Raw genomic sequence first — 27716 nt, 5'->3', positions numbered from 1 at the left:
TAGGTAGTAACGATGTTCCACTTCCGGGATTGCTCCTTTGCCAACTGAAATTCCGCCACATTTCACTTTTTTTCGGCCGGATGTCCATTACCTTCCGCTTTCTTTGTGTTGTAATTTTAAACTCTGGTGGATTTCTGAGGACTATGGTTAACTGCTCCTCAGATCTCTCTGTCTCTGTCTAGCTAGACTATCTGTCCAATCAGAATTTTCTGTTGCATGACTAAAACAACTTTAGAACATACACATGTTCCACCAAAACAAGTTCCTTCCCGAGGCTATTTAGCAGAGTCGCCGTGGTTCTGTCCAGTGTTTAGCGCCGCCCATGACGATTGTGATTGGTTTAAAGAAATGCCAATAAACCAGAGCATGTTTTTTTCCCCATCCCAGAATGCTGTATGGGCTAGCCAGACCCTCCTGCGCAACGCTGTGGTGGAAGGTCTAGCAAAGCGAGACCAGGTATCAGGTAACTAGGTCCTGAGGCGAATGTAGGCAAAGCTTGGACCCAAATGCAGTTAAAGAGATTTATTATAGACAGGAAAACACTTACTTGGAGTAATAATCCACACAGCAAGGAATTAAACGACAGGGAACACGACAGGGAACAGTACGCACAGCAAACAGAACAAAATAATCCGACAAGAGACAAAGACATCACAGAGACTAAATACACAGGGTAACAAGGTTAAACAAGGGACAGGTGACACAAGGAATCAGGAACAGGTAAAACCCATCAGGGCGGGGCAGACAAGCATACAGGCGTGAAAACACAAGACAGGAAGTAAAACAAGACAAGACAGGAAGTAAAACAAGACAAGACTAGGGAGAAAACAGACTACTACAAAATAAAACAGGAAACACTAACAACAGAAATTCAATTCAATGCATTCCATTTCCACTCCACTATTTTCCCTCCCTCACTTCCTTTGTGGTCGATGTCTATTGCTGACTCCACCATGAGCTGTGGCTGTTTTTCATGTCGCTTGCTTATGATAAATGTTGAGATCACTCTTGACACTTGGAAAGCAGCGCAGATTTGAGGTTTGAACTTCTGATTGATTCCAGTGCGGTGCCAATGGTTGTCCTCATGCGATCAGCCAGTCTTGGTCGGAATCGCACCACTTTCTCCATCTCTGTCCAACCTTTCCTTCCTTTCGTGCCTGTGTCTGTGTCTTATCACACGAAACCCTAACATCTTGGACGGCAACTGACAGATATTAACACAAAAGAGGCCAATTAAGTTTGGGAGTACAAGAGAAGGTCAGCAATCGGTGAATTAAAAAAGATAAATATAACCGTGACAGTTTGAGTTTCAGTATTTATTAGTTTGTACAAAACGTGGGTCTGGAAAAACTTATGCAAGGCATTTTGAAAGCGGAACATTTAGAAAGCGAAACAGCTGTTTAGAAAGTTGCACATTTTGGCTGCAGGAGGAGCCGTGATCAGCGGTCTATTAAGCCACGCTTGCAAGCTTTGATACTTGTTCTCCAAGTCTACCTGAAATGTTTATATAGCTTTTAATTCTTTTAAATGTACCTAGTAAGGTTATGACTATGATTCTGCTACCCACACAGACTCAGCAGGGGGGGATGACATCATCATTCACATGTTGAATAAAATTAACATGGCTTTCCTGATCTACAGAGCCCAAGTACCATGTTTACCTAACTGAACACTGAGTTTTTGTGTGAACATTTTCATTAACTTCATTGATTAATATTTAGCGTTGTTTTGAAAGTGTTTGTGTTTCTGTTGGCCTAGTTGTAGTCTCTCTTGCCGGACCTTCCTCCACAGCGCTGCGGATGAGGGTCTGGCGAGTCCACACAGCATTCCAGGATGGGAGAAAAAAGTGCTCTGGTTTATTGGCATTTCTTAAAACCATCACAATCGTCTTGGGCCACGGTGCCGCTGCAAAATAGCCTCGGGAAGGAACTTGTTTTGGTGGAAGTTGTTTTAGTCGTGCAACAAAAAACTCAGATTGGACAGATAGTCTAGCTAGCTGTCTGGATTTACCCTGCAGAGATCCGAGGAGCAGTTAACCGTAGTCCTCAGAAATCCACCGGAGTTTAGAACACCAACACAAAGGAAGAGGAAGCAGGACATCTGGCGGCAACGGAGCAATCCCGGAAGTGGAACGTCGTGGAAGTAGACTATCCTAATTGTAGATCAGTTGGTTTGGACAGACAGCTGTTTTGCTAGTATGATGTTGGATCATAATGAAACCAGGTTGGGTCACTAAAGAACAAGTCTCCACTGTGTTGGACTAGTAGAAGTCCTACAGAAAGTTTCACAGGCATGACTCAATTGAAATTTGGGCTAGATCAATATTTTTGGGGTGATTAGTGGAGTTCTTCAAAACTTAGGTCAAATAAAGCTACATTGTTTTGCTCAGTAACTCTCTAAACGGACGATTCTAAATGAGTGCAGTGTGCAGACCATATTTTTATTTCTCATTTCAAGAGACACACCAAGGTTAGACAGCTGCCATTTTTGATCGCAGTCCAACCATAAGAGCTTATTTCATCAGGCCTGCTCCTGCTATCTCTCCACATGGCAAATATTAGGCTGCAAAAGTTGAGATTGAAACCCTAGTCTGGCTGTTTGAACCACTGGGACCACAGGGGCCATTATGGTTCAAATCAGAGTGCTGATCTGAGACCTGTGCGCCTGTGGTGGTTGACAAGCAACAGATGCAGAGTCATGTTGGCTGGCCAATGACCCTGGATCAGTCTTCTTAAAGTCAGGAGTTTGATAGGAAACAGACTGTGATGGCTTGAAGAAAGGAACTAAGACAACCACAATTAGAGTCAGACTTCCATTAGGAGAGGGGGCATGAAAGGGAGAAATACAGAGGGAGGAGATTTCAAAGGAAGGAGAGTGAGAAAAAGAAAGACAGCTGCATGGAGTGATGGAAATAGAGAGACAGACAGACGTCTCCTCATATATACATTGCCATCTAAACATAATCAGAAACAGCTCTGAAAGGTTGTGCATGCATGGCTGTTTGTGGATTTGTGTGTGGTCCTCTTTTCCCAAAGCAGTCCCAGCCTGACCTAACCAACCAATGTTCAGCCAAACATCTAAAATATCGCTCTCACCACTTCCTGCACTTTTAGACATGCTTTTTTTCCGTTATCCGCTCATATCACTGTCCTTTCCTCCGCTTCTTGTTTCTTTGCACCAGTGATTTTGCAGGAAGTCAAGCAATGAAGCAAAGTAAACGAGAGGCCTTTAACTTGCATACATGACGTACACACAAATGTAGAAACCCATTTCTTTTAAACTCCTTGTTTACAGGAGGATGAAGCTGAGCAAGGGGGGGCAAAACACAGAATGTAAGAAGGAGAGAGACAATCTAGGCTTTTCTTTTCCCTTCTTCCCTCAGAACACATCATTTACTGTCTGTTTGGGACAACCAAGTGCTGTAGGAACCATCAGAGACAGAAGGGAAATAGTACTGTTTTTAGTCCATAAAGACAGTTCCTGAAAATGTGCCTTGCTGCACTACATTGCAAATGGATTTCAGGGTAGAAGCCCCAGAGAAGAAATCACACAGAGATATTCCACACCAGTCCCATTCATTCCCTATTGTGACGGTGATCTACATGCAACATGTATGGCTGGCAGAAGAGACAGTTTATCAACTTAAATTGTGCTGGAATATCAAGTTTTAAGAAAACATTTTGTTTGACCCGATGGGCCCTATTTTTCCACCACAACGGATAGTAAATGTTGTAATTTAATACTGCATCAGGTGCACAGTGTTGCACCTGTGAGTATCTCCGGGAGTTTTCTGTGAACCTGGCTGCACTGACCGATTCCGATACCTGAAATGCGAATCGGCCAGTACAGAGTGCTGATCCCATACCATTGTGTCATATATTTTATTATGTTTTAACAACTGTATACTACTATCCCTGTATGGATGTGATATGATTGCTATCTTTGTTGTTCGGCCTGGCTCAGGTTAAACTCTTTGTGAAACATGAACAAACAATGAACACCATAGAACTTTCTTTAATGATCCAGTTTGACTGTCATAACAGAAAAAAAACATAAATAGAACTGCTTTAAAGTAGATTTTTCTATGGGGCTAAATTACGTGGTATAGGATCAGTGCATAAACTCCAGTATTATCCGAGACCAGCAATTAATGATAGCGATATCGGAACATCTGTACAGACAGCACAGTGTAATGTTGATGTCCAGAATGACTTGTGCCACCTGCCTGCTCTGCCCAGGTCAGTGGCAGATGGTGGACCACACCCACCATGTGTGACATTGATTGCAGGCGCAGATTGACCCTAAAAATCACAAGTGGAGTAGTGGTGTTGTTAGGAGCCACCAAACCCACCCAGATAAAAATAGATCAAATAGATCAAGTATGTGTACAAAGGGTTAGGGTTATTTTTAGAAAACATCTAAAAACAACTGTTGAGTTTTTTTAAATACATATTTTAAAAGTTTGCATTAGTCATATGAACATATACATGTGCACAACAATCCCACTATACTGTAAATACTACAGAAGGTCAATTACTGTTACAGTAGAATCTGGTAGCATGTCAGAAAATTTGAATAATGAATGGAAATAGCCAAACGCTGCATAAAAATTACATGCTACGGCAAAAACTACAAGTGTACAAAATGTAATGCACATACAGTATTTCTGCTGCTGATGGCTAGTTCTATTTAACTGAAAAAGAACTTTACGCAGTCTTACAACAGGTGTGAGTTTTATAGAGGTTAGGGGCTCGACCATCTCATCACTTTTTGCTTGTCGGTCCAAGCAAATGAAAACACAAGTAAACATAGCCTGAGGGGTGCTTTTGTGTGTATTGCAACTTTGATTTTTTTGTCATTAATCAAGAACAAATTTTTGTGTTTTAAGTTGTACCTGTGAATCTGATTATTGGGTGAGCCCTTGTTTTACTACAGTAATTAAAGCTACAGGTGTGCATCATAAAACATGGAAACATCCTCAGTAAAGTACATTAATTCCCTTTAAATATTGATGTCATCTGCACTTTATGAGTAAGAATTCATTAAACCAATCAAGTATGGCTATACAGTGTATTTTTAAGTTTAATTTTAAGTTTTTACACTTTTGGAAAATGTAATTGATTTATTCATTAAAAAACATATTTTGCAGTTGGTTGTGATAATCATACTGTAGATGTACCCCCTTTTTATTTACGACCAAAGGCATTGAGAACATATGGGTGCTTGCATATCAAAGCTAGTTTTGAAACTGACGCATCCCTTTAAGAGTGTAAAGTGTAAGGTATGCAGATGAAGGTGTTGCTGCTGTTTGAACTAAGCAGAACTCAAGCAAATTTTAAGAGCATATATGACAGCGCTGTATCTATCTATGGGTGGCGCCATGCACTGGGAAGCCAAACATTGCCTGACAACAGTAGAGTGTGAGCTGGGATGTTTATCTCCCTCTCTGTCATTCACACACACAACACACAATGAGTGAGTGAGCCTTTTCTCTTTTTTCTCTCCTCCCTCAGAGTGTAACGCAGGGTGGGATACAGACACTGTATTTTATTCACAGTGCTGCCTCAGGCTAAGGCTTCCTCTTGCATTCTCCTTGTATTCAACAGCACTGCTAGTCTGAGGGACACAACTGTATTCACATTGACAGAAAAATCCCAAGATGGATCATAAACAAACCTGTGAAAGCATTGTTGATCACTAAAGTTCATAGTCCTTACAGTTTTCATTCTGAATTTGTTTTCAACCTATTCCTTTAATCCATGTCAGTCCCTCAGAATGAAAATAGTTATTTGTCTCATTATTTATGAGACACAAAATCAAAGTCTTTCAAAACAACACCAGTAAGGTCCAGGTCATGTTGCCACAGGATGTCTATTCTGATTTACTGTGACTTATTATAATTACCATTTCATTACCATATGCAAGTATAACTCATCTGATCTCAGGCTATCTGATATGTATTTACCCAGATGTTTTGTGTTATAATTGTAAGAGACTGGAGGGTATGCTTATGTAATGTGGAGAAGCCTTACAAACAATAACTGGCAATCAAATCTAAATTGTCCATTAAAAAGACATAGGATATTAACAAGGATATTAATTAATTAAGACAGTTTCTGATCTGATCAACATGTCTCATTAGATTCAGTTTAGGTTAACGTTAACTATAGATAAGCAAGGTGATATTGATTAATTCTATAATATATACTTTAAGTCAGAGACAGGGGGTAGCTGCAGGGGGTTGCCAAATTATTGTTTGATAGTTTACTTTTTTTTTTTAAATACTGTCTGAAAATATACATTAACATGAATCCAACATATTAGTAGTAAAGATATTTTTTTTTAATGGACACAACATTGATGATTTTCCTTACTGGCCTACAGCTAAGCTTGACACTAGGTATCCATCAACAGATACAGTTACGCTTAAAGATTTACTGTGCCACATTTTAACATATATATTTAAAAGCTAAGTATTATATGCACCATAAAAAAGGTATGTATAAAGGCTTTAGGCTGCCCTACACGTTATTGTAGGTCATGTTTAATATGCAACTCAATTTTATTATATACGTAGTAGGGGGTCCCTTGCTTTGACTCTCTATTAGCTAGGGGTGTAAGAAAAAATCGATACACTTGAGTATCGCAACATTTTATTTAGCAATACTGTATACATTTTCAAAAACGCAATATCGATTTTTTATTTTGTTTTAGTTTACGTGCAAACATATTCATGTAAGACAGTGTTTCACGTTTATATTGTGTTTAAACCCCCTACCGCTAGATGGCTATACTGAGACGCACCACTAGTTACGCACAGTATCGAAATATATTGCAATAAATTGAATCGTGACCCATGTATCGTGATACATATCATATCGCCAGATTCTTACCAATACCCAGCCCTACTATTAGCTAAGCGGTCCTTGGCCTAAAACACATTGAAGATACCCTACTTTAAGTAATGAGACAAACTGCACCCGATCTCTTTTCCAATAAAAAGCCAGTATTAGCTCCGTAAACTGTTTCAACCCAGGAGTGATATTTGTTTGTAGACATATGAACAAAGATGGTGTAATAGCTCGCCACTCCTCAACTCTCCCTGAGAGGGAAAAGACGCCAAAAAACCCTCCACCGTCCAGCCTTTAGATGCCTCAGAGACGCCAAGGCTATCAGCTCCAAGCGGAAAAACAACAGAAAACAGACAAGTTTCTTTGCAAACAGGGGGGATGACGCCAAGGCTTATTGACAATGTCTATACTGAAAGCAAAGGGGAGGTCAGACCGAGGCGGAGAGACAAACACGAATAACACTTAGTGCTTTTTACTTTGGGACCAAGTAGGCAATTCTCCTCAACACCAGAACTAATCAATGAACCATTGAATGAGAGAGAGGAAGAGGGGAGAGAGAGAGAGAGAGAGAGAGAGAGAGAGAGACAAACAGACAGACAGACAGACAGACAGCGAGAGAGACAGACAGCGAGAGAGAGACAGAGAGAGAGAGAAGGAGAGAGAAAAATACATATTTCTCCTCAAAACCAGACCGAATCAATGATGGGGATGGGAGGAAGGGATGGAGAGTAGGAAGAGCGAAAGAAAGAAAGGATCCATCTTGACATGAGAAAGAATCAATGAGATTTAGATGGAGGATAGAGGCAGAGAGCGGGGTCAAACGGCAGAAAAGTTATTTGAAAGAAAATTGTAAGAGAAGAGAGAGTCAATCATTGATCAGGCTAATGAACCTCAGGCCAGTGGCTGGTATTAAAGCCAAACACACACAAATGGAAAAAGGCACAAACACATAGCTCATGTCTGAGGCTGATTGCAGAATGGAGTCACTTAAGTAAATCAAAATGTTGTAGCAGACTTCATACAAGGAGACAGAGAGACGCAAAGAGATAGAGGGGAGAGTGTGTGTGTGTGTGTGTGTGTGTGTGTGTGTGTGTGTGTGTGTGTGTGTGTGTGTGTGTGTGTGTGTGTGTGTGTGTGTGTGTGTGTGACAACCTAATCCTTGGTGCAAAAGCTGTTATTGTTTTTCAGCTCAGCTTTCAGAGATTTGCAGGGCTTAATTGTGAATGATGGGTCGTTTTCCATGTGTCTGAGTATTTTGCTAGGTCACATCATTATTAGTCTCGCATTGCCAGACCTTCCTCCACAGCATTGCAGAGGAGGGTCTGGCTAATCCACACAGCATTCCAGGATGGGAGAAAAACGTGCTCTGGTTTATTGGCATTTCTTTAAACCAATCAGAATCGTCTTGGGCGGAACTAAGCTCCGCAAGGAGCAACGATGCCTCTGCAAAATAGCCTCAGGAAGGAACTTGTTTTGGTGGAAGATGTATACGTTCAAAAGTTGTTTTAGTTAGTGTTTTATTATTATTAACTCAGATTAATAATAATAATAATAATAATAATAATAATAATAATAATTTAATAATAATAATAATAATAATTTATACTTTATTAATCCCGCAAGGGGAAATTCCAAACTTTTTTTGGAAGATTGGACAGATAGTCTAGCTAGCTGTCTGGATTTACCCTGCAGAGATCTGAGGAGCAGTTAACCATAGTCCTCAGAAATCCACCAGAGTTTAAAATTACAACACAAAAACAGTGGAAGGAAATCGACATCGGTGAAAATACATGCATCCGGGGGAATTTCCTTTCGGCACCGGAGCAATCCCGGAAGTGGAACTACTTCTGTGAGTGCTAACTGCCACTTTGCGCATTTGAAGGCCATGATGTCTCTCTCTCATGGGTGGGCCAAATTCTCTGGGCGGGCAAAGCAGAAAAGGAAGGTAACCTTGCTCCTTATGACCTCATAAGGAGAAGATTCCAGGTCGGCCCATCTGAGCTTTCATTTTCTCAAAGGCAGAGCAGGATACCCAGGGCTTGGTTTACACCTATCACCATTTCTAGCCACTGGGGGACCAAAGGCAGGCTGGGGGAACTCATATTAATGTTAAAAAAAAACTCATGAAGTGAAGTTTTCATGCCATGGGACCTTTACATTTGACTTGGTGAAACCTGCAGAAACTCTGCAAAATGTTTTTTAGTAAAAGAATGCTGCTGCTGCAAAAAAAAGGGTAGTCAAGGGAAAGTTTTTGGTGTCCTTGACAAAATATGTCTAGAATTTGTAACCTGATGCCAACATCTGCTACAGCATGTTTTAAGGTAGGGATGCTGAATAAATAATACTACCAACCAATCAAAAATAAATGGAGATAATGCCCCTCTTATTAATGTCCCTCTTGCGTTCTTGATGTATTTTCCAGATGTTACTTCTTTATCGTTTCAAAGCGCTTTTATACGTATAAATACCTCACTCCAGGGTAACGTTGGCTTTGCTTCCGCTGTGTGGATTAGTGGGTTAAAACCACAGACTGGGCCCAAGGACGCCAATTTACTCACATCTGCTGAATGAGCAGAGAGCTTACGTATGTACAGTACACACTTGATACACTTTGGTAGAGTATGAAGCAGGCGTTAGCCTTAACCATCTTAACATTGCATGTTTCAGTTAAAAATGTCATATCTTAGCCAGAATAAATGGAAGCATGGCCAGTGTATACTTATGTTATTTTTTATCTTTTAAATGCATTTGTTCTCCCTGTCATTTAGCCTGCATATCGACCAACAACTATCTGTTCCCAGGGTCAGTATGGAAAGCCTGTTTTCATCTGTTTGGAAAAGGACTCACTGCTATGAAATATAATAGATCAAAACAAACCTGCCACTACACATGTAATGGAAGCAGAGCAATTCCAACTGAGTTTAGCTTGGTTGTCAACAGTGTGTACCATTCACCCGAACATTAATTTTTCTATAAATTACTACTTGTCAACACAGTAAAAGCTCCTTGCTTTGTTGCTTTTGAAAGTAAATGCCCTGACTCGGTTATTGAAAGCAGAACTGAGTGTAGTTGTACAGACAATTGTAAGACATGGTTTTGTAAACAGATTGAATGTGACGGTTTTAAATGCAGTCTTCTTCTTCTTTTGGTGATTTGCCAACAGGCCACCAAACCTAAATGACAATATTCTTTATTGTCTTGACCCCTATGAACCAGGCCTGGAATTTCACCATTTTAGGGGCAAGGCCACTTGGCCTTTGGTGTTGCCAATCTTTTTTTTTTTTTTTAACTGCAGGAGTGGAAATTGGGCTTGTATGTGTGCGCCCAGCTCCACAATGATTCAGATTTATAAAACAGAGCCAGGCGTAAGTTTGGCTTTATAAATCTGAAGAAAAGAATGCATATGCATGTTTCTGTCTTTGCCTCAACAAAAGACACTAAACCGTATTAACAGGAAAGAGGCAGAGGAGAAAACGGCGAAATCAGCTGGACCATTGTAGGCGGGGCATCAAGGCCACTGTGGCTAAAGGGTATATAATTTTTTAAAGGAACAAAAGGCCAAACTGAGGAGGCACAGCAGCCCATGGCCCTTGTGAAATGAACCTTACAACAACATTTAGTTAACGTGGTTCCTGATCTACCACCTCTATGGCTAAGTTGAGCAGTGGTTGACAAAGTATTCAGATCCTTTACTTAAGTAAAAGTACTAATACCACACTGTAAAAATACTCTGTTACAAGTAAAAGTCCTGCTTTGAAAATGTTACATGGTAAACTATGTATTCAATGGAGAAAAATCCTCACATTTTAGTAACTGGAGAGGATCCAAACAGTTGTGTGGTCTAATCCAAACAGTTGTGTGGTCTAATCATTAATTGATTAGACCAGTAATTAAGAATTTAAATTTGAGACTTTTTAAGACCCCGTGGAAACCTTGTTTTAGCTTGCTCATATTTTACATTTTAGCATCATTCAAAAATCCGTTGAGATGTCAGTTGTGACAGTTTGACCACTTTAAACCTACAGTGCCTACCAACCATTTGCTTTTATCCTCCTCCAAGATTAGCACTCACAGAAGTAGTTGATAATAACATCCTCCGGAAATTCCGCCGGATGCATGTCTTTTCGCCAATGTCCTTTTCCTTACGCTGTTTGTGTGTTGGGGTTCTAAACTCTGGTGGACTATGGTTAACTGCTCCTCTATTTATTATGTTTATCTTTATTGGCATTTCTTTAAACCAATCACAATTGTCACAAAGCCCCGGTGCCTCTGCAAAATAGCCTCGGGAAGGTACTTGTTTTGGTGGAACATGTGTACATTCAAAAGTTGTTTTAGTTGTGCAACAGAAAACTCAGATTGGACAGATAGCCTAGCTAGCTGTCTGGATTTACCCTGCAGAGATCTGAGGAGCAGTTAACCGTAGTCCTCAGAAATCCACCAGAGTTTAGAATTCCAACACAAAGCAGGCATAAGGTAAAAAAGAAGGACATACGGCGAAATTTTTTAGATATTGACTGAATTGTTTTAAGCTGTTTGAAGACGCAACTTATGTAGTGATGACATGGTCCCATGGGTGAAACCATTTTGATTTGAATGGGTCCCACATCCTCTTCTACAAGCTTCTGTTTTAGCCCTTGTGCTCATGTTAAAACTCTAATGATAGCAAAATGGTCAGTATGTGGGCTCTGTCCAGCATTTTTTATTGAGTGAACCTTGTAGCCTCAAGGGACTTGGCACTCATAGTGTGGTTGTTATTGAGATTCAATTGTATTTCAGTACACTGGCAATATGTTTCATCTAATACCCAACCCAATAAAGCAAATTTGATTTTGAGAGTGGTTGGGAGAGCAAAGCAAGTGAATGTGATGGAAATATGGAAACAAAGAGTAGGACATACATTAAAAAAAAACTCCTGGTGGCTGTGAGGACAAAAAAAGGATAGAAAACAGATGAAAGAGTAAAATAGAAAAAGGAAAGGAAGACCCTGTGGCTTTGAGGAACACTGTCTTCCATATTAACGACTTGGCCAGAGCTAGAGAGTAAAAGAACGGATAGAGATAGAGAGAGAGAGAGCGACAGGGCACCGAGAGATGACTTGGCAAGAGAAAATGAATAAGAGAATGAGGGCGAGATGGAGAGAGAGAGGGGGAGGGAAGGGAGGGTGGATGAGGGGTCAGTGCACTGGTGCTACAATAAGGAGTGAGAAATGTGGAGGACTGATGAGAGGCTCTGAAAAGGCTGCAGCTGCCTATACTAAATAACCAAGTGGAAGAGAGGAAAGGAAAGTAAGAGAGCAGGTCAGATGAAGAGGATGGCGGGAATAGGAAGGAGGCGATGGGAGAGATATATGGAGGGAGAGAAAGAAAAGATGGAAATCGAGCCATGACAACAATGGAAGGGAGAAGGTAGAGGAAGTTTCTGTCCAAATCAATTTAAGGAGAGGAAACGGACAGATATTGATGCTTTATCTCTCTACTTCCTCCTTTTATTTGTAACCATCACTAACACTTTCTCTATCTTCGGTTAAGTCCCTTCCTTCTCTTTGCTCTCCATTCCCACCCAAATGAGCTTTATTAGCAGTGTTATGCCTACCAGACACTAGAAGACTTTGAACAGACTTTGGAAAGACTAAAGTCTGACACCATCTCACATCTAGAGACAACCATCTCACATCTAATGTCATACTATGTAAAGACTGGGGATCTTGCAGGGTCACACATTGCACCACTACAACTAGATTTGTTTCAAAAAATGTAACCAAGCTAGCTAGCTATCGCTAGCGTTAGCTGGTAATTGAAGGGGAAGTTTGCAAATTTTCTGTTCTGCCGTACATGCAGATGAATGGCGGCAGTACCCAGAGGTCGGTGTTTATCCGTCGGTAAAACTCCTGTTGGATGACTCGCTTCAGGAGCGTTGGAAATCAGTAATTTTCCCCCTTTAGCGTTTAGCTTAGCGCAGTGCCATAAACAACCTTGGCTCTAGCTGTTTGCTGCTTCCTGATTGGTGCTGGAGGGAGTGCATCCTTTTGTTGTTGACAATGTTCACATGATTTAACTTCACTACCAAGACTTCACGTCAAGACGGGAAAAAGTCTGACTCGGACTGAGCATTGCGGGCAGGGCATATCATTTTTAGAGGGGCGTAAGGCCACACTGAGGAGGCACAGCGGCCCATGGCCCTTGTAAAATTCCTTCCCTGCTATGAACCTTACAACAACATTTAGTTACAGTGGTTCCTGAGCTTCCACCTCTATGGTTTAGGCAACAGAAACAACCTGGTTAAGGTCAGGTTGGAGAAAGATTGTGGTCATGATTGAATGAAATTGTATTAACTGCAATCTCCTGTGTCGAATTTAGATGATTTGTGCATCCAGCCATACCTCAACCTCCTCAAATATTTTGGCAATACGCCACAATTACATTCCTCGCGATTGTAAGACAATCGTGAGACGACGGGAGCGCGCCTCAACTCTAGCAAGACTCTCAGGATTTCATTCCGATATTGGAAATTAGTCTGCGACAGTGGAATCGCTTGAAAAGTTGTTTGGTGTTAAGGTCAGCATTAGTTATCCAAATTACCACAGCAGTGGGGTGCCTGATAAGTCAACCAATTCAGGAACATTAATAAATAAATAAAGTACAAAAGTGGTTTTAATATTTTTTCTTTTCGACATGGTGAGAATAGAAAATGACCAAGAGATAATGCTGCTTTATTTGAGCCTCATGTTTCATTAGATATCAATATTGTTCTGCCAGTAAATAAATAAATAAAACCTTGAAGGGACCACTTTTATCAGAGTTTTTGGATGAAAATGTTGAACATAACTAACAAGTTACAGAGAGGTAGCTGTTTTTGGATTGTGTTGAGAACTGTATCACCCATAAAGCCGGTGCACTGATCTGTTTCTAGGAAGACATGCTGTAGTGCAGAGGTTCAGCTTTTATTGTTCCAGCTGTCTTTGGAAGGATTCCCTCACACTTTGCTGTTCAGGATATAGTATTACATTTCATTCCTAACAGGACGAAGTGTAATTGCCCAGAAAGGTGACCTCTGTGCTATTTTTCTCTTCTCTGTGATGAGTCACAGAGAGGAGAAAAGGCTACAAAGAGCCTAGACATTTGACTCAGATGTACGGAATTGACACCAACTTAAGCTTAGCTTGTTTGTTATGTTTCTGGCACCCCACGCACTCAACGGGACTCATTCATTCTGAGCTAGACGCATGGAAATCATGCTGCGATTCACTACTAAAATATACAAATATCAGCCCAGATTAAAATATAGCTTACATTTTAATCAGAAAATTGGTCATTACAGAAGTAGTGTATCTGAGGTCTACTTTAATTTATTTAAATGAATATTATGATTTACAAAAAAGATATGGTTGTGCTTTTTCCTTTTAGGAAATTGCAGTATTTTGTGATGTTTGATTTTGTGAGATCAACGTGTCCAGGAAACTGCTGCAATGTCTTCTCTCGTTCATGTTATGTCACTTTCCTTTCTTGTCATAATTCCTCATTTGGAGGGTTCTTGTGAGGAGGTCACGGTTCATAAAATCTCAAATAGAACTTAAAAGTTACCAACCCGTTCTCACTCCCAACTCGTATAATACTGACGCTTGGTCAGTGTCTCTCAGCGTCAGATACTGACGCAAAAATCCCCCTTTAGCATCTGTATGGAACGCACCAGGCAGAGCAGCAGCTCTGTAAGATGACGTAGTATTAAGAGAGACAACGGTAGAGAGTAGTATGAAAGACTGAAGATCTGCGTAAGGAGGCAGGTTGGGGGGGTGGATGGGTCAAACAACACAGGACTTTCACCCAGAAGACCCGGGTTTATGTCTCTTTCTCGTCACCCCACCCACCATCTTTTCCTAAAGCTTACTGTCCCGTTCTTGTGCCACAGTGTCAGTCATTCCGTCCTGACTCTAAAGGACACTATTGGCGTGAATAACAAACACCAAAGGCACATGACCAAGCATCCGTATTTTACACGAATGTGTCGAAAGTTCCAAGTCACATTCCTGTGTGGAAAAGATGTGAGCAATCTCAATAATAGCACCAGGTAAATACAATGTGGCCCCAGTTTCTTTCTTTTTATAAAATGTAGACTACTGTAACTTAAATTACATGTAGTGAAATCCCTTCCCAGGGCTGCTTGTGTCTAAGAGGATTACTGGGATGCTAACACAGGCATTAAAGGGGTCTCTGAGTACTAACTGTCAGTCTTGGCCGACCTGTTGTAGAAACACTGTGACGACTACCCTTTCCCTCTCACATTCTTTCCTTGCCTTCTTTGCTGCATCCCATTATGTTTTCATTTCATGCTTTCTCTTCCTCTCTTCCTTCTCCTTTCACTTTGCCTTAATACCTTCACGTGTGTCACTTTTAGTTTCTTTCTCAGGGTCTTCACTTGTCTTTCCCCTCCCTCCTTACCCCCCTCTCTCTCTCCATGTCTCTTTTTTTCTTTAAAAGGAGATGTGTATTGTCAAATGCAGTGGCCATGAAAACACCAATTTTACAGCACAGGAGTTACTGGCAAGAAGTGAGGAGAAAGAGCATGCAGACACACACACATTTGTATGTGAGGCCCCCTATTTACTCCACTTTATCTTCGCATAGCAAATTATGTGTTTTAATGTTGAATGCTGAATATCGAGTAGATCCCCTTTAAACAGATGCCCCAATAACAGACTGGAATTGGATTTGTTTCTGTTGACTAAATAGCAGAATTATGGCTTCAACCATTTGTTCATTTTAATGTAAACCAACACCAGTGATATTTCAGCTCAGCCTCATTAATCACTTCTGTTCATTTCCACTCTCATACACAGTTATATTTCTAGCCTCGTCTGGAGAGAAACATCTGCATTTAGCAAACATTTACTTCATCTGGAGAGAAACATCTGCATTTAACAAACATTTACCTCATCTGGAGAGAAACATCTGCATTTAGCAAACATTTAGCTTGTCTGCAGATGACCCCAGTGCCGGTTCATATTCTTAGCTGAGGATCAGAGCTGTCTCCTTGTGCTAGACACACACATGGTACTTTTGCTTAATCAATTCAGGTTTTACAATTCCTCCTGCTGACAGTGAAGGTATTGGAGGGTCTCACAGCTCTCAGGGAGTTCCCCCACTAGTTCAATCCTTTGTTTTCTTGCCCCCTTTTCAAGGACATATCGTACTTCCAATGTGCTGTTAGTATTCATAATAATAATAATAATAATACGGTTTGGTTGTAAGGTACCTCTCATAAAATGTAGCTCAAGGTGGTCAAAGATGAGACAAACAATATAAAGAGGCGGCTGTGGCACAGGTGGTAGAGCGGTCCCCTATCGGACTGTCCTTGGGCAAGACACTGAACCCCGAATTGTTCCCGTGAATGTGTATCTGATGAGCAGGTGGCACCTTGTACGGCAGCCTCTGTCAAAGTGTATGAATGTGTGTGAATGGTGAATGGTTTCTGCACTATGTAAAAGCGCTTTGAGGAGTCGTTAAGACTAGAAAAGCGCTATACAAATACAGTCCATTTACAAAAATGCAATCAAAAGACAAAGTTGAATAATAAAAGTAAAATCCACAGTCTAGGCTTTTTTTTATATCTTCATAGAGAGTGGTCCAAACTTTTAAAGCATAGTTCATGAACGCTGAATCACACTTTCTTCCTTGATGTGGTTGTGAGTGACCAGTTGGCCTCGGGAAGGGCTGGAGGCTACCAGAGAATCGGCTGTGAAGGCCAGCCCTAATTCGTTAAGAGCTCTAAAATATAAAGTGACTCAGAGCAGTTTACCCAGGACTAATATGATATACTCCCTTCTTTTTTTGTCTGGGTGGACATTTCTGAATAGGCTGAGGAAGACCATCACAGTCTGCTTGAATATTAGTTTAGTATAGTGGTATAATTAGTCTGCCAGTATATTTTACAGTTAAAAGGGGAATATAGGCGACAATATCGGTCGTTTATTCCTACCCTATAATACGATCCACAGGAGTGCTTTCTGTCCTCATATCTGAACCAGAGAATGTAACAGTCTTTTTTTTTTAAACATGTTAACATTGTGAAACAGTCGCAGTTTGGTTATGTTTAGGCACAGAAGCTACTTGGTTAAGTTTAGTTATATTTGGTTTGGGTTAAAAATCAGTGCATCTGTTACATTAGTTCACTTTCCAGTTGCGCAAGTGACGCAGAACGTCATGTTCTGCGTAGTAGTTTTCTTTTTTCCGTAAAGTAAAAAAGTTACAGATTACATTTTGCTGTTTACTTTTACTTTTACACGGGCCTGGTCTCTTCTCTTGGGTCTAAGTCCTGTGTTTGTTTGATCCAGCTACCACACCCAACTTGTCACCTTAAGCAGAGTTTGGCACTGTAATACTTTGCCACATTACTTCCTGCTTTACCGCATTATATTGCATTATAAACACAAATATGGGTCGTAATTGCTGCTTGAACAAACAAATTGTAGCTTTAAAATGTAGCTTTAGTTTCAAATTTGGAGACACAAACATAACTTCTTGTTGTCGTGTTTGATGCAGACAGCACTTGTAAAAGCAACGTGATGTCATGTTTTGCTGGTGTAGTGCATTATGCCTCATGAACGAGAAGAGTCTGAGTGGTAATTTCAGTCAGCCAGACACAATCCATGGCAGCTCATTTTTCTAAAAGTCTAGACCTGACCTTACTTAACAAGATTTATCTGCTGTATTGCCTTTTTCTAAAACATTTTTTATTGAGCACATTGATTACAATATGTCTGTGTGCAGATTAGTATGTGCTCTTTGCCCAATACACACCTTTTACTTTCCATCACTTCTGGTTTTCATAGTCTAATTATGAACTGTTCATAAGAATTCATGATGTTACTGCTGGCGTGTTTTTATTTGTGGGAACAAAACTGTAAGCCTCTCGCACAGTGTTTTACCTCTTAAAACAGTAAACACAGCCTACGCTCTCTGTAATTTGGCATTGGCTAAAAACATATGTAATATGATTAGTATTTCTGATCTGTGTAGCGGTGTAACACTGCGCCTGTCTCAATGGAATTGGAACATCTCTGCGCCCTCTGTCTCTCTTTTCCTGTGTTTTATTTTCTATCCTTTTTCTCTGTGTGGGTCATTGAGCAGAGAGGGGCACTCTTCACCTGCATGCCCCACAAAGGCAGCCTGTGGCTGGGGAGAGAGGCCTTCCTTACTCCTCTCTCCTTGCTGGGAGTCCAGAGGTGGAATGAGTTTTCACGCTTCAAAAACCACAAGTCTTAACTCTTCTACTGACCTCTTTTACTGTGTTGATGAGCCTTTTACTTTTTCCCAGGATCTATTCTCTATTCTTTTTTTTTTCTCCCCGAAATCTCTCATTCCTACCCTCCCTGTCTATTGCTCTTTCAGTCCACCTAGTTCTCTGTCCACCTCGTCTAAACTCTGTTGACCATTGTTGTTGCTTCTGAAACTTTTAATTGACTTCTTGTGTCACCTCCTGTTCTTTCTGTATCCTCTTTTCTTCTCACCTTGTTCAATTTTCTATCAGCAGTGATGGAGTTTAACACAAACCCTGACCCCCGGCTTCAATTGGCCTTAAAAAAAAAAAATCAAACACAACTTTTCAGAAAAAAAAGTTCTCCATGGCTCTATATTCCAAAGACTGTGCATCAGACATACATTGTGCTGTAAATTTTCTTTTCTTTTGTTAGAAAAGAGAGCTACTTTTTTTGAGTGTACACCAAATTCTGAGTTCAGTCAAAAAGAACAAAACCCTGGAAACACTGACAAGGGAAATGTATAATATTTGATTTGGTTTATGAGAGAGAGAGAGAAGGAAGGTAGTTATGCAGAGGGAGAATAAGTGCTGTACAAGAACAGAGAGAGCGATTGACATATAGACACCCATACATGGAGACAGAGAGTCATAGTGAAGCGTGTCATAGCTCTGCCTTTGACAAATAACCTCTTCCCTCAATCTCACTGCTCCACTGAGATGGAAATTTACTGTGCACACATCTGTCCATCACACTGAGAGAACTGTGTATGGGTGTGTGTTTGTGTGTGTGTATTCTGGAGTAAAATCATACCCTGAGGGTTCACACATTTGCTGCAAAACATTTGTCCTGCCATACTGTAACTACAGCATGGTCACTATGTACACAGAACAGTTCCAGGAGGATCACAGAAGCATGACTGAGGCTTTCTGTTCCTTTTTTTCCCCCTTCCTCTTCTTTCTTAAATGTCCTTTCAGCTCATCTTACAGTATGTGTCTTCACTTGTTAATTCAAGCACACAGCAGAGTCCCTCTGGGAGGTAATTAAGCAATGAGAGGGAGTGAGACCATCTGATTTTGGCACTGTTGTGCTGTGGTATACCTATGACTAAAGGCAGAGTGCCTACAGAGCAACCACTGGACACCCCAGTTAGATAATCATCTCATATTCAGATAATGGTTTTCCCAGTGGGACGTCATTTTTGTATGACTGACATATAAAAGCGTGCTGGTAATCATCTGTTCCAAGACACCTCTAGGTAGAATGAGATTACTGGCTAGGAAGACAAGGTTCATTTAGATCCAAACTTGTAAGAAATGTTTTCTGATCAATGTCCATTAACAGGCCTGATGTCCCTGCAGCATTTCTTTTGTTTTATTTTCATCCCACAGACGTATGAATATGTTCTGATATAGTTAGTTGTATTTTATTATTGTCATCACCAGTGTTAAGTTGTTTCATTATTTTTTGGTGACAAAACTGTCTGGTTGAAAACACTGAAATATAATAGAATGAATGGCAGTAATGGCTTTCTCATGTTTAATCAACGAGATGCCTGACGCATACTTGTGTTTTATAATCAGGGAATTGGAGCCCTAAAGTAGCTGGATCCATTCTTTTATTCCACACTGTGATTTGTTGTGGGGAGCTGACGCAGAAGGCTGCAGCCTCTCCACAACACTGATTGTGTGCATGGATTTTATTTAAACTGGGAGTTACAATTCATTTTAAGATACCCTCTGTTAATGGATTTTGTTCTAAATTAATCTTGGTGGACGTGACCTGCGTGTGTGTGTGTGTGTGTGTGTGTGTTTGTGTGTGTGTGTGTGTGTGTGTGTGTGTGTGTGTGTGTGTGTGTGTGTGCCACGATTACAGTGGGGTGTTAATAATATCTGTTCCAGCTTCCTATTGTTAAAAACTTTATCAAAAAAGGCCCATTGCCAAAGAGTTTACAAAAATTCACATTTTTAAGATGAAGTAACCTTTAATTGATGTAAAAGCAATATTCTCGATTGTACATCTGACAAATGCATCTTAAGAAAAGGTTTTTCTAAATAAATTTTTAGAAGTATGGATATCACAAATCCTGTTAAATTTTGGCCTGCTGCAAGTATTACATATCGTATTTTCTAGATGATATTATAGAAAACTGTGTCAAACTGCAGCTGAGAATATTTACACTGTACTGTAGCATCAGCACCATGGCCAAATGTCAGGAATTTCATTTGTTTCTGAAATGTTTTATTATTTAAATGAGAACCTTTGTTAAATTAATTGAGCTTGCATTGTTACTATCAGATCATTTATTCATTTGCCATCAAGCCCACAGTGCTATTCTCCCCCTTTGCAAGACACATGAGTTCCATTCAGATGGCCCCAGTTTTCTGTATTTTACAGTGCACTGCAAAATACAATTGAATTGAATTGAATTGTATTTTATAGTGCACTGTGTGGAGAAAATTAAACTTCCCATACATATGAAGGGAACTGGCTTTCCTCAACACGCAATTTCATCTCTTATCACTCCACCAATCTCACTGGTCTCGTCACTGATTTGCATAGCTTTATCTGTACTTCTTCAGGGTCTGTTGCCCTCGCCTTCTCTTCACTCTGTCTCGCTCTCATCTTTTTTCTGGATCTGGATATTTGTTCCTGCTAAAAAAAGACACACACACTCCAAAGCAACTGAAAAATCCAACTTGTATTGACGAAAAGCAGAGGTGTGTATGGGGGTGTGTGTGTGTGCGTGCGTGCGTGCGTTTGTGTGCATATATGTGACCTGATTGCTTTTTGTCCTGCAGGGATTGGGACTTGGCTGTAATAGACAGTTGTGTTATTTTGATTTGCAGCCCAAGGAGGATTTAACAATAGACAGTTTGCTCCCTGGTGATTATTTTAGAACATGGGGAAATTGATTTGAACTCAAGTAACTTACAATTTGTCCTATCATATAATAGTTATTTAAACTAAATGTGGAAGTGATATTGAGTTTGTATTAAAAAATCAAATGAAGTCCATCCGTCTCACAGACTAATTTATAGTTACACAAACATATCTTCCGTGACAGCGCTGCAGGGGAGGAAGGAAACTATTTTAATGACCATGTGAGTGGGTTCAGTAGGTAGAAGCAAAACAACACAGAGTGTCTGAGTGCAAGTCACATAACTTTCATATTTGACTGGTAAAGATGAACGTGTGGCCATAATATTCACGATGCTGTGTTTTATTGTTTTATTGATGTTATCCTCAACATATGCAGTTCATAATTCACTACAGATCAATTTCTCCTCCGTATACAGGACGGATAATTATTTGAGCTTAACTAGTTACTGTACCTGCGCATGTTATCAATAACTTGTTTTTTTTTGAGTTATGACTGTGGAAGCCATGACCAATGGCTGCCTGGACACTATAGAAATAGATCTTGGATGCAAATCAGACAAGAGACTATTTAGAGACTATGTCAATTTTTTTTATGGCAAATGACAATTAATGACTTATGTCACACTTCAGGGGCCATTTTCACAAAACTCCTGAAGGCTATAAGTAGCTCTGTACTGACTGATATAGGGAAAATCCTAAAAATAACGGCTGTGTCCGCTCTATTTTTAAAACTTCTAGGTTTTTTGAAGGCTAGTTCACGAAACAGAACATTTCTGTCTGTCAGCTGAAGACACACACACACACACACACACACATACATGCCATCTCTATATTCACATTCACTACAAAGAAAAAAGCTGGATTATTGGACATCTGTGTGTAGATGCTATACATGTGATGCAGGTCCAGGTAATCATCAGAAGACTAAGACATGTTTACCAACCAGAAAAAGCATCAACACACAGGTGATTTTTGGTGTCAGCGTTCAGGCTGAGGCTGCGGTTTGAGACGCATCACAGACCCATTTGGATGTCACTTAGTGGGCAGGCTGTGTCCCTGCAGGCTGTGACTCTACATATAGTCTATATCTACAACCTTCCACTCCCGGGATTGCTCCATTACTTCCGGAAATTCCCCCGGATGTCCTTCATTCGGCCGGATGTCCGTTACCTTCCGCTTTCTTTGTGATTAAATTTTAAACTCCGGTGGATTTGTGAGGACTATGGTTAACTGCTCCTCAGATCTCTGCAGGGTAAATCCAGACAGCTAGCTAGACTATCTGTCCAATCTGAGTTTTCTGTTGAGCGACTAAAACAACTTTTGAACGTACATATGCAGAGGCACCGTGGCTCCGTCTGGGGCATAGCTCCGCCCAAGACGATTGTGATTGGTTTAAAGTGCTCATATTAGATTCTTTTTGGCTTTTTCCTTTTCCTTTCTAGTGTTATATATATATTTTTTGTGCATGTAATAGGTTTACAAAGTGAAAAAGCCCAAAGTCCCCTCCCCCCCAAAGGGCCTTACCATCTCCAACAGAAAACACTGTTCACAAACTGCTCCAAACAGCTCTACTGTAGTCCAGCCTTTACTTCAGAGACAAATGGGGGTCACTTTGGAACACACGTTATAATGCTCACCTAGCTGCTATAGCACGTCCTCATACTCTGCTTCTGACTGGCTAGTAGTCCTTACCTAGCTACTGCTCATGTGCGATTCCTAAGAAAGATGGAACAGAAGTGAGATGCCTCACTCTGTAGCTAAAACAGAGAGCTCAACACACAGGGTGAAAGGAGGAGTGTGCAGTACAACAAAAATATGGTGTTTTTTGAAAATTAAACCATTTAAACCTAATCTGTTACAACCTCTAAATACAATTATGAATCTAAAAACGAGCATAACATTAGCACTTTAAAGAAATGCCAATAAACCAGAGCACGTTTTTTCTCCCATCCCGGAATGCTGTGTGGACTAGCCAGACCTTCCTCCGCAGTGCTGTGGAGCAGCGTTGTGTAGTGCTCTTAGATTAAATACGTAATACCTACTTAAAGTCATTCCTTTTTTGATATGCGTTTGATTAAAAAACAGTTTCACCTCTTATTTCTGTTATCTAAGCATGAAAATGATTTTACAAAAATCACAAGTTGAAACTGGGATGTGACTTTAATGTTTGTCTTGAATATAGAAGGCATGTGTCCCATACATTAGGATACTCACTCACAGTAAAGGAGTTGGTCCATGCATGCATGCTGTCCCTTTTGCATGCACAGTTTGGACTAACGCACACAAGGACATCATCGCTGTCGTCACACTCGCTGAACAAATTGTGCATACCCAACTTAAATGCTTTTTTGGGGGTAAAAGAATACAAATTCTGACATTAGGCTAAATAGAACCAGACACATAGAGACCAGAGATACAGTATTTTGGAAGATCGAATGGGACATTGATCCTGACACACAAGTGAGCGATTTTTTTCTGCTGCATTAAGATTTTTTGTCTGTCAGCTAGGGCTGCCACCTCTTAGTCAATTAGTCGACTAATCGGTCGTTTTGGTCTTAGTTGACTAAGATTTCTTTAGTCGATTAGTCATTATTTTATGCTTATTCATGCTTAATTACTTATTTCCAAGAAACTTCTGAGCACATTTATGGTAAACTCAAGATTTAAAGTGGTGCTTTTGCAGGATTAATTGTGGAGAAACTCACTTTTACAGATGGTTAATTAACTACATTTATATTGTGCTTTTCTAGTCTTAACCACCTCTCAAAGCGCACAGCTCTGTCAATTAAATCAACTAATCGATTAATCGACAAAATCTTGTAAGTGTTAGTCGACTAAGAATATCTTTAGTCGAGGACAGCCCTACTGTCAGCTAGGGCAATACATCTCCCTGCCTCCCTCTCATTGGATTCATCCATCACTTTTTTTAGGCAAACAGTACCCAGAGTAATGTGCGTGTCTGTGTGTTGTTTTTCAGCATCTGAGTGAGTAAAAGGTGTTTAGATTTACATTTGCAGTGATGACACACAGATGTAGACTTGTTAATGATGCCTGAACACTCATCTAGAAAATCCTGACTTTGTGTGTATATGTGTGTGTGTGTGTGTGGGGGGGGAACTTTCAGCATTTAGCCTTGAAGGTTTGCATAAGTGAAGTAATTACTAAGTCGGCAAAACAGCATATGGAGAGAAAGAGAGGGAGAGGGAGGGGGATGGGGAGGGGGAGGGGTGGAGCGAGGACAAACAAAAATCCCACCCTACTTCTCCTGCACATATCCCTCCTTTTCTCCTTTTGCTTTCTATTTGGGCGGTGGAGAATGAATAACAGCAGGGCTGGGAAATGGAGACGTGATGCTCTTTATGCAAATCAAATACCAGCATTGCCATTCATTTCCTTCAGAGCACCCTGAGGACAGAAAAGGAGCCAAAAAGCAACGGGGGAAAAAAACAGCAGGGAAAAGTTGAAGCCAGGTCAACTTTAAACAAATATTTTTACAAAAACGAAGTGGGGTTTTGTGAAGGCCAATCACTGATCAGTATTCAGACTGGCTGGGCTGAGCTGAGTAAAGGATTGGGTCACAATCATCCCGGCCCTGACCGCAAGGACATTTACATAGTGGTTAACATCCAAGCCCACAGTCAGCAAATGTTGGATTGGACAGCTACAAGCTTTTCTTACATTTTTCTTAGATGATCTTTAGGAACAACATGACATCAGGATTCAAGAAGTGTTTATCGAGTCATTTCCATTGAATTTATTCATCACTGTAATACATTTGATTTAAATCTCATCTGACATTGACAGACTCTTCTAGTGGTTGTTTGCTGTGGGGAACAGCACCTCAGGGCTATATAATATAACAGGAAGGAAATTAAAGGACAAGGTGGCTGTGTGTGTGAATTTAGAGGAAAACAGCAAAGGTTTGGAATCAGTTAATAGACATATTCTCACTTAGAACAACCACTCAAACATCATAATGTCCCATTTTGAGCCATAAATGGACTCTGGGGCACACACAAAATCGGACATGTACACACACCGAACGCTATATAGAGACATATATATAGAAATGTTTTTGACTTTGAATTTAATTTCATTGCCACCACCTATATAAAAAGTGAAGTTCTGCCATTGATCTTCCTCGACATCTTCAATCTGTCCATCTGTTGCCTCAGGGCTGATATATTTAGAGGAGCTGTCTGACTCTAAGAAGTCACTGCTAAAGTCTCAACAGCTTGAACTGTTTCAGCCACCGTAGTTAGATTTTTTGCCAATTACAGCATCACAGATATTCACAGATATTCACATTTACTTTGATAACCAGTAAAAGTCTGTGATAGTCTGTCACAAGAATCAATTATATTTTCTTACAGATAAGGCTGTGTCAAACTGTGTTTGATTGGACGATGATATGTGATCCGAAGTGGATATAATATAATATATATTGATTTAAGGGGACTATTCCCCTGGTCCTTAGGGACAAACACTCTCCCTAAAACAAACAATAAACCGCGTAGTTACTAATGCCAGCTCTGTGACAAAACCTCAAAGGAACAAAACCTCCAAAATACAACCCTTCCAAAACCCACAAATTGCTTTTTTTGGCCTGGCAACGTGAGAGGCAGGCACAAACTGACTTGACAAGCAAAGAATCTGCTCCTGTCTGTGTTGGATATAATATATATAATAAAATATGTTTTCCCCACAGCACTAAACTGGATACGGATAAGTTGAAGTGTAATAGAGCTCGAGTGTGGTTCTGGAAGTAAAAATTTCATTAATTTTCCCCATAACACTGATTTTTAGCCATAATGTTTGAAGGTAGACTGAGCACGAGCTGTGAGATTGTGAAATGAAGGTTTATGCCTCTGTAGAAAACACAAGTCCCTATAATATCAACCCTGTTTTAAGAATAACATGTTTGTTCGCAATGTCATGGAGAAATATTACATTAACTACAATCCTAAGCATAACAGCGATGTCTCTGATTGGTAAAGCTCGCTGTTACCATGGAAATGTTTACCGCACCCGGGAACCCACGAACGGCTATGGCGAGCTGCTACCATTGAAGTCTATGATCGTTTATGTACTCAGTCTTGTACCTTTGCCTTTTTTGGCTGTTTTCAAAATTTTCTTTTGAGCTAAATCAAATGTTTTATGGTCAGGATTCATCTTGTAGCTGGTTAGCTTGGTTCCAGGCTTACAACTCTTTATATAAGCATTTTATGAAACATCAATGGAGATATTGAATGAGAAAATCACTTCCGTAAGTGGAGGCGTATAAAAAGTATGCGGTCACTCTATAAAAGCAGAACGAAACTAAACATGCTTCTCCTTTTTTGTTGACAGAGCAACCATCCAATCACCACGGCTCCACCCTGCCTCCAGTACCTCCGCCCCACCGCCAGCAGCCCTCAATAACAGCTCTCAACCAATCCCTGGGCTCCACGCACCACGCTGGCCAATCACTGAATTCTACGCGTCAGCTAACCCCTCCTACTGGAAGTCCGGCCCCTGTGGCCGGCCAATCACCAGCCGAGCTGCAGACCACGCCCCCCGAGAGCGTCCCGCTGCAAGACAGCTGGGTGCTGGGTAGCAATGTGCCTCTGGAAACAAGGTAATCCTGTCTTACTTTTCATCTGTCTATGCCATTTTTCTTCAGTATGTTCTGCAGTAGCCCTTAACTTTGACACAAAAGAGCCATAGCTGTAGTCACCAGGGTCAGCATTACTGTTTATGGTGACAGTGATGATGGAGTGATGTTAGTCACTTGCGCTTAGTGGGGCTTTCCCTAAAATGGGAGGACCTGAATTTTGAACACCAACACAAGTTTACTCAAGCATTATACTTCACCTATACAGTCCGAATGATTATCCACCCTAAAAAGACAAATATGAAAGTTAATTTTATGCCAAATCACAAACAAATGAAGGTTTAGTGTAACAAGTACCCAAACTGGAAACCAAGAGTCACAGCCAATCAAACTTTTTTATCCTAAAAAGAAATACATAACATGAGGCATTAAATCCTTTGTTTTAAATTTGTCATTTTGTTTGGCCTGCTTGACTCACTCATGTTGGTGTCTCTTTTGTCCTTAGGTTGTTTAGTGAATGTAGTTACTTTTTAATAATGAGATGAGATAAGCAATAAGGCCAATCCTGATGTGGTCTCTTCCATTCTGACAAACATCATTTTGTTGTATGAAACTCTACTTAGAGTTTATTCCAATTTGAAGGGTCAATAAATAATTCCAAAGGTGTTAAAATCCATTATTCTAGAGGAATATTAGTATCCAATAGTCAGACCTATCTCCACAGCACAAAATCAGTGCTGAAGTATGCATAACACTGAAATGAAGAGGCATTGATTGGTACTTGACTATATGACAAAGTGAAATGGACTGCCACCCCAAATGTGTCCGTATTGTGAGGGATGCCAATTTAAAAAAATGTGAAATGTGTGTGACATTCAGCCAACAAAGGAACTGAACTAACATGCTCTAGCTGATTATAAATGTGGTGGAAATTAAATCTTACGAACTCATGCTATAAAAACAGTGGTACCCCGTTCTCATTCAGGACAGTGTCCAACATAACCTCATAACCTTCACGTATGTGAAATGAGATGTGCTCCTCCTGAGTTTTTTCTTACTGTAACAATAAAGAAACTCTATGTAGAATGAAATTGTATGTATCATTTTTATATTGATTTCAAATCTCCCTACAGTGGTT

At 40.3% G+C, this 27716-nt stretch overlaps 1 protein-coding gene across 2 annotated transcripts in view; it reads left to right on the top strand.

The window, feature by feature from the left end:
• The window catches only part of tenm3 (teneurin transmembrane protein 3), a 225769-nt gene that overhangs the window by 41111 nt on the left and 156942 nt on the right, over positions 1–27716 (top strand). For both annotated transcript variants that reach the window (XM_028590658.1, XM_028590650.1), the window contains exon 3: positions 26335–26602. In XM_028590658.1, coding sequence (XP_028446459.1) covers positions 26335–26602 — 268 coding nt within the window. The remainder of the gene's footprint in view (positions 1–26334; positions 26603–27716) is intronic.

The sequence above is a fragment of the Perca flavescens genome, chromosome 2 (genome assembly GCF_004354835.1).
Source record: "Perca flavescens isolate YP-PL-M2 chromosome 2, PFLA_1.0, whole genome shotgun sequence".
NCBI lineage: Eukaryota > Metazoa > Chordata > Actinopteri > Perciformes > Percidae > Perca > Perca flavescens.
Note: the sequence above shows the minus strand (reverse complement) of the source record. Positions and strands in the feature narration are given on the sequence as shown.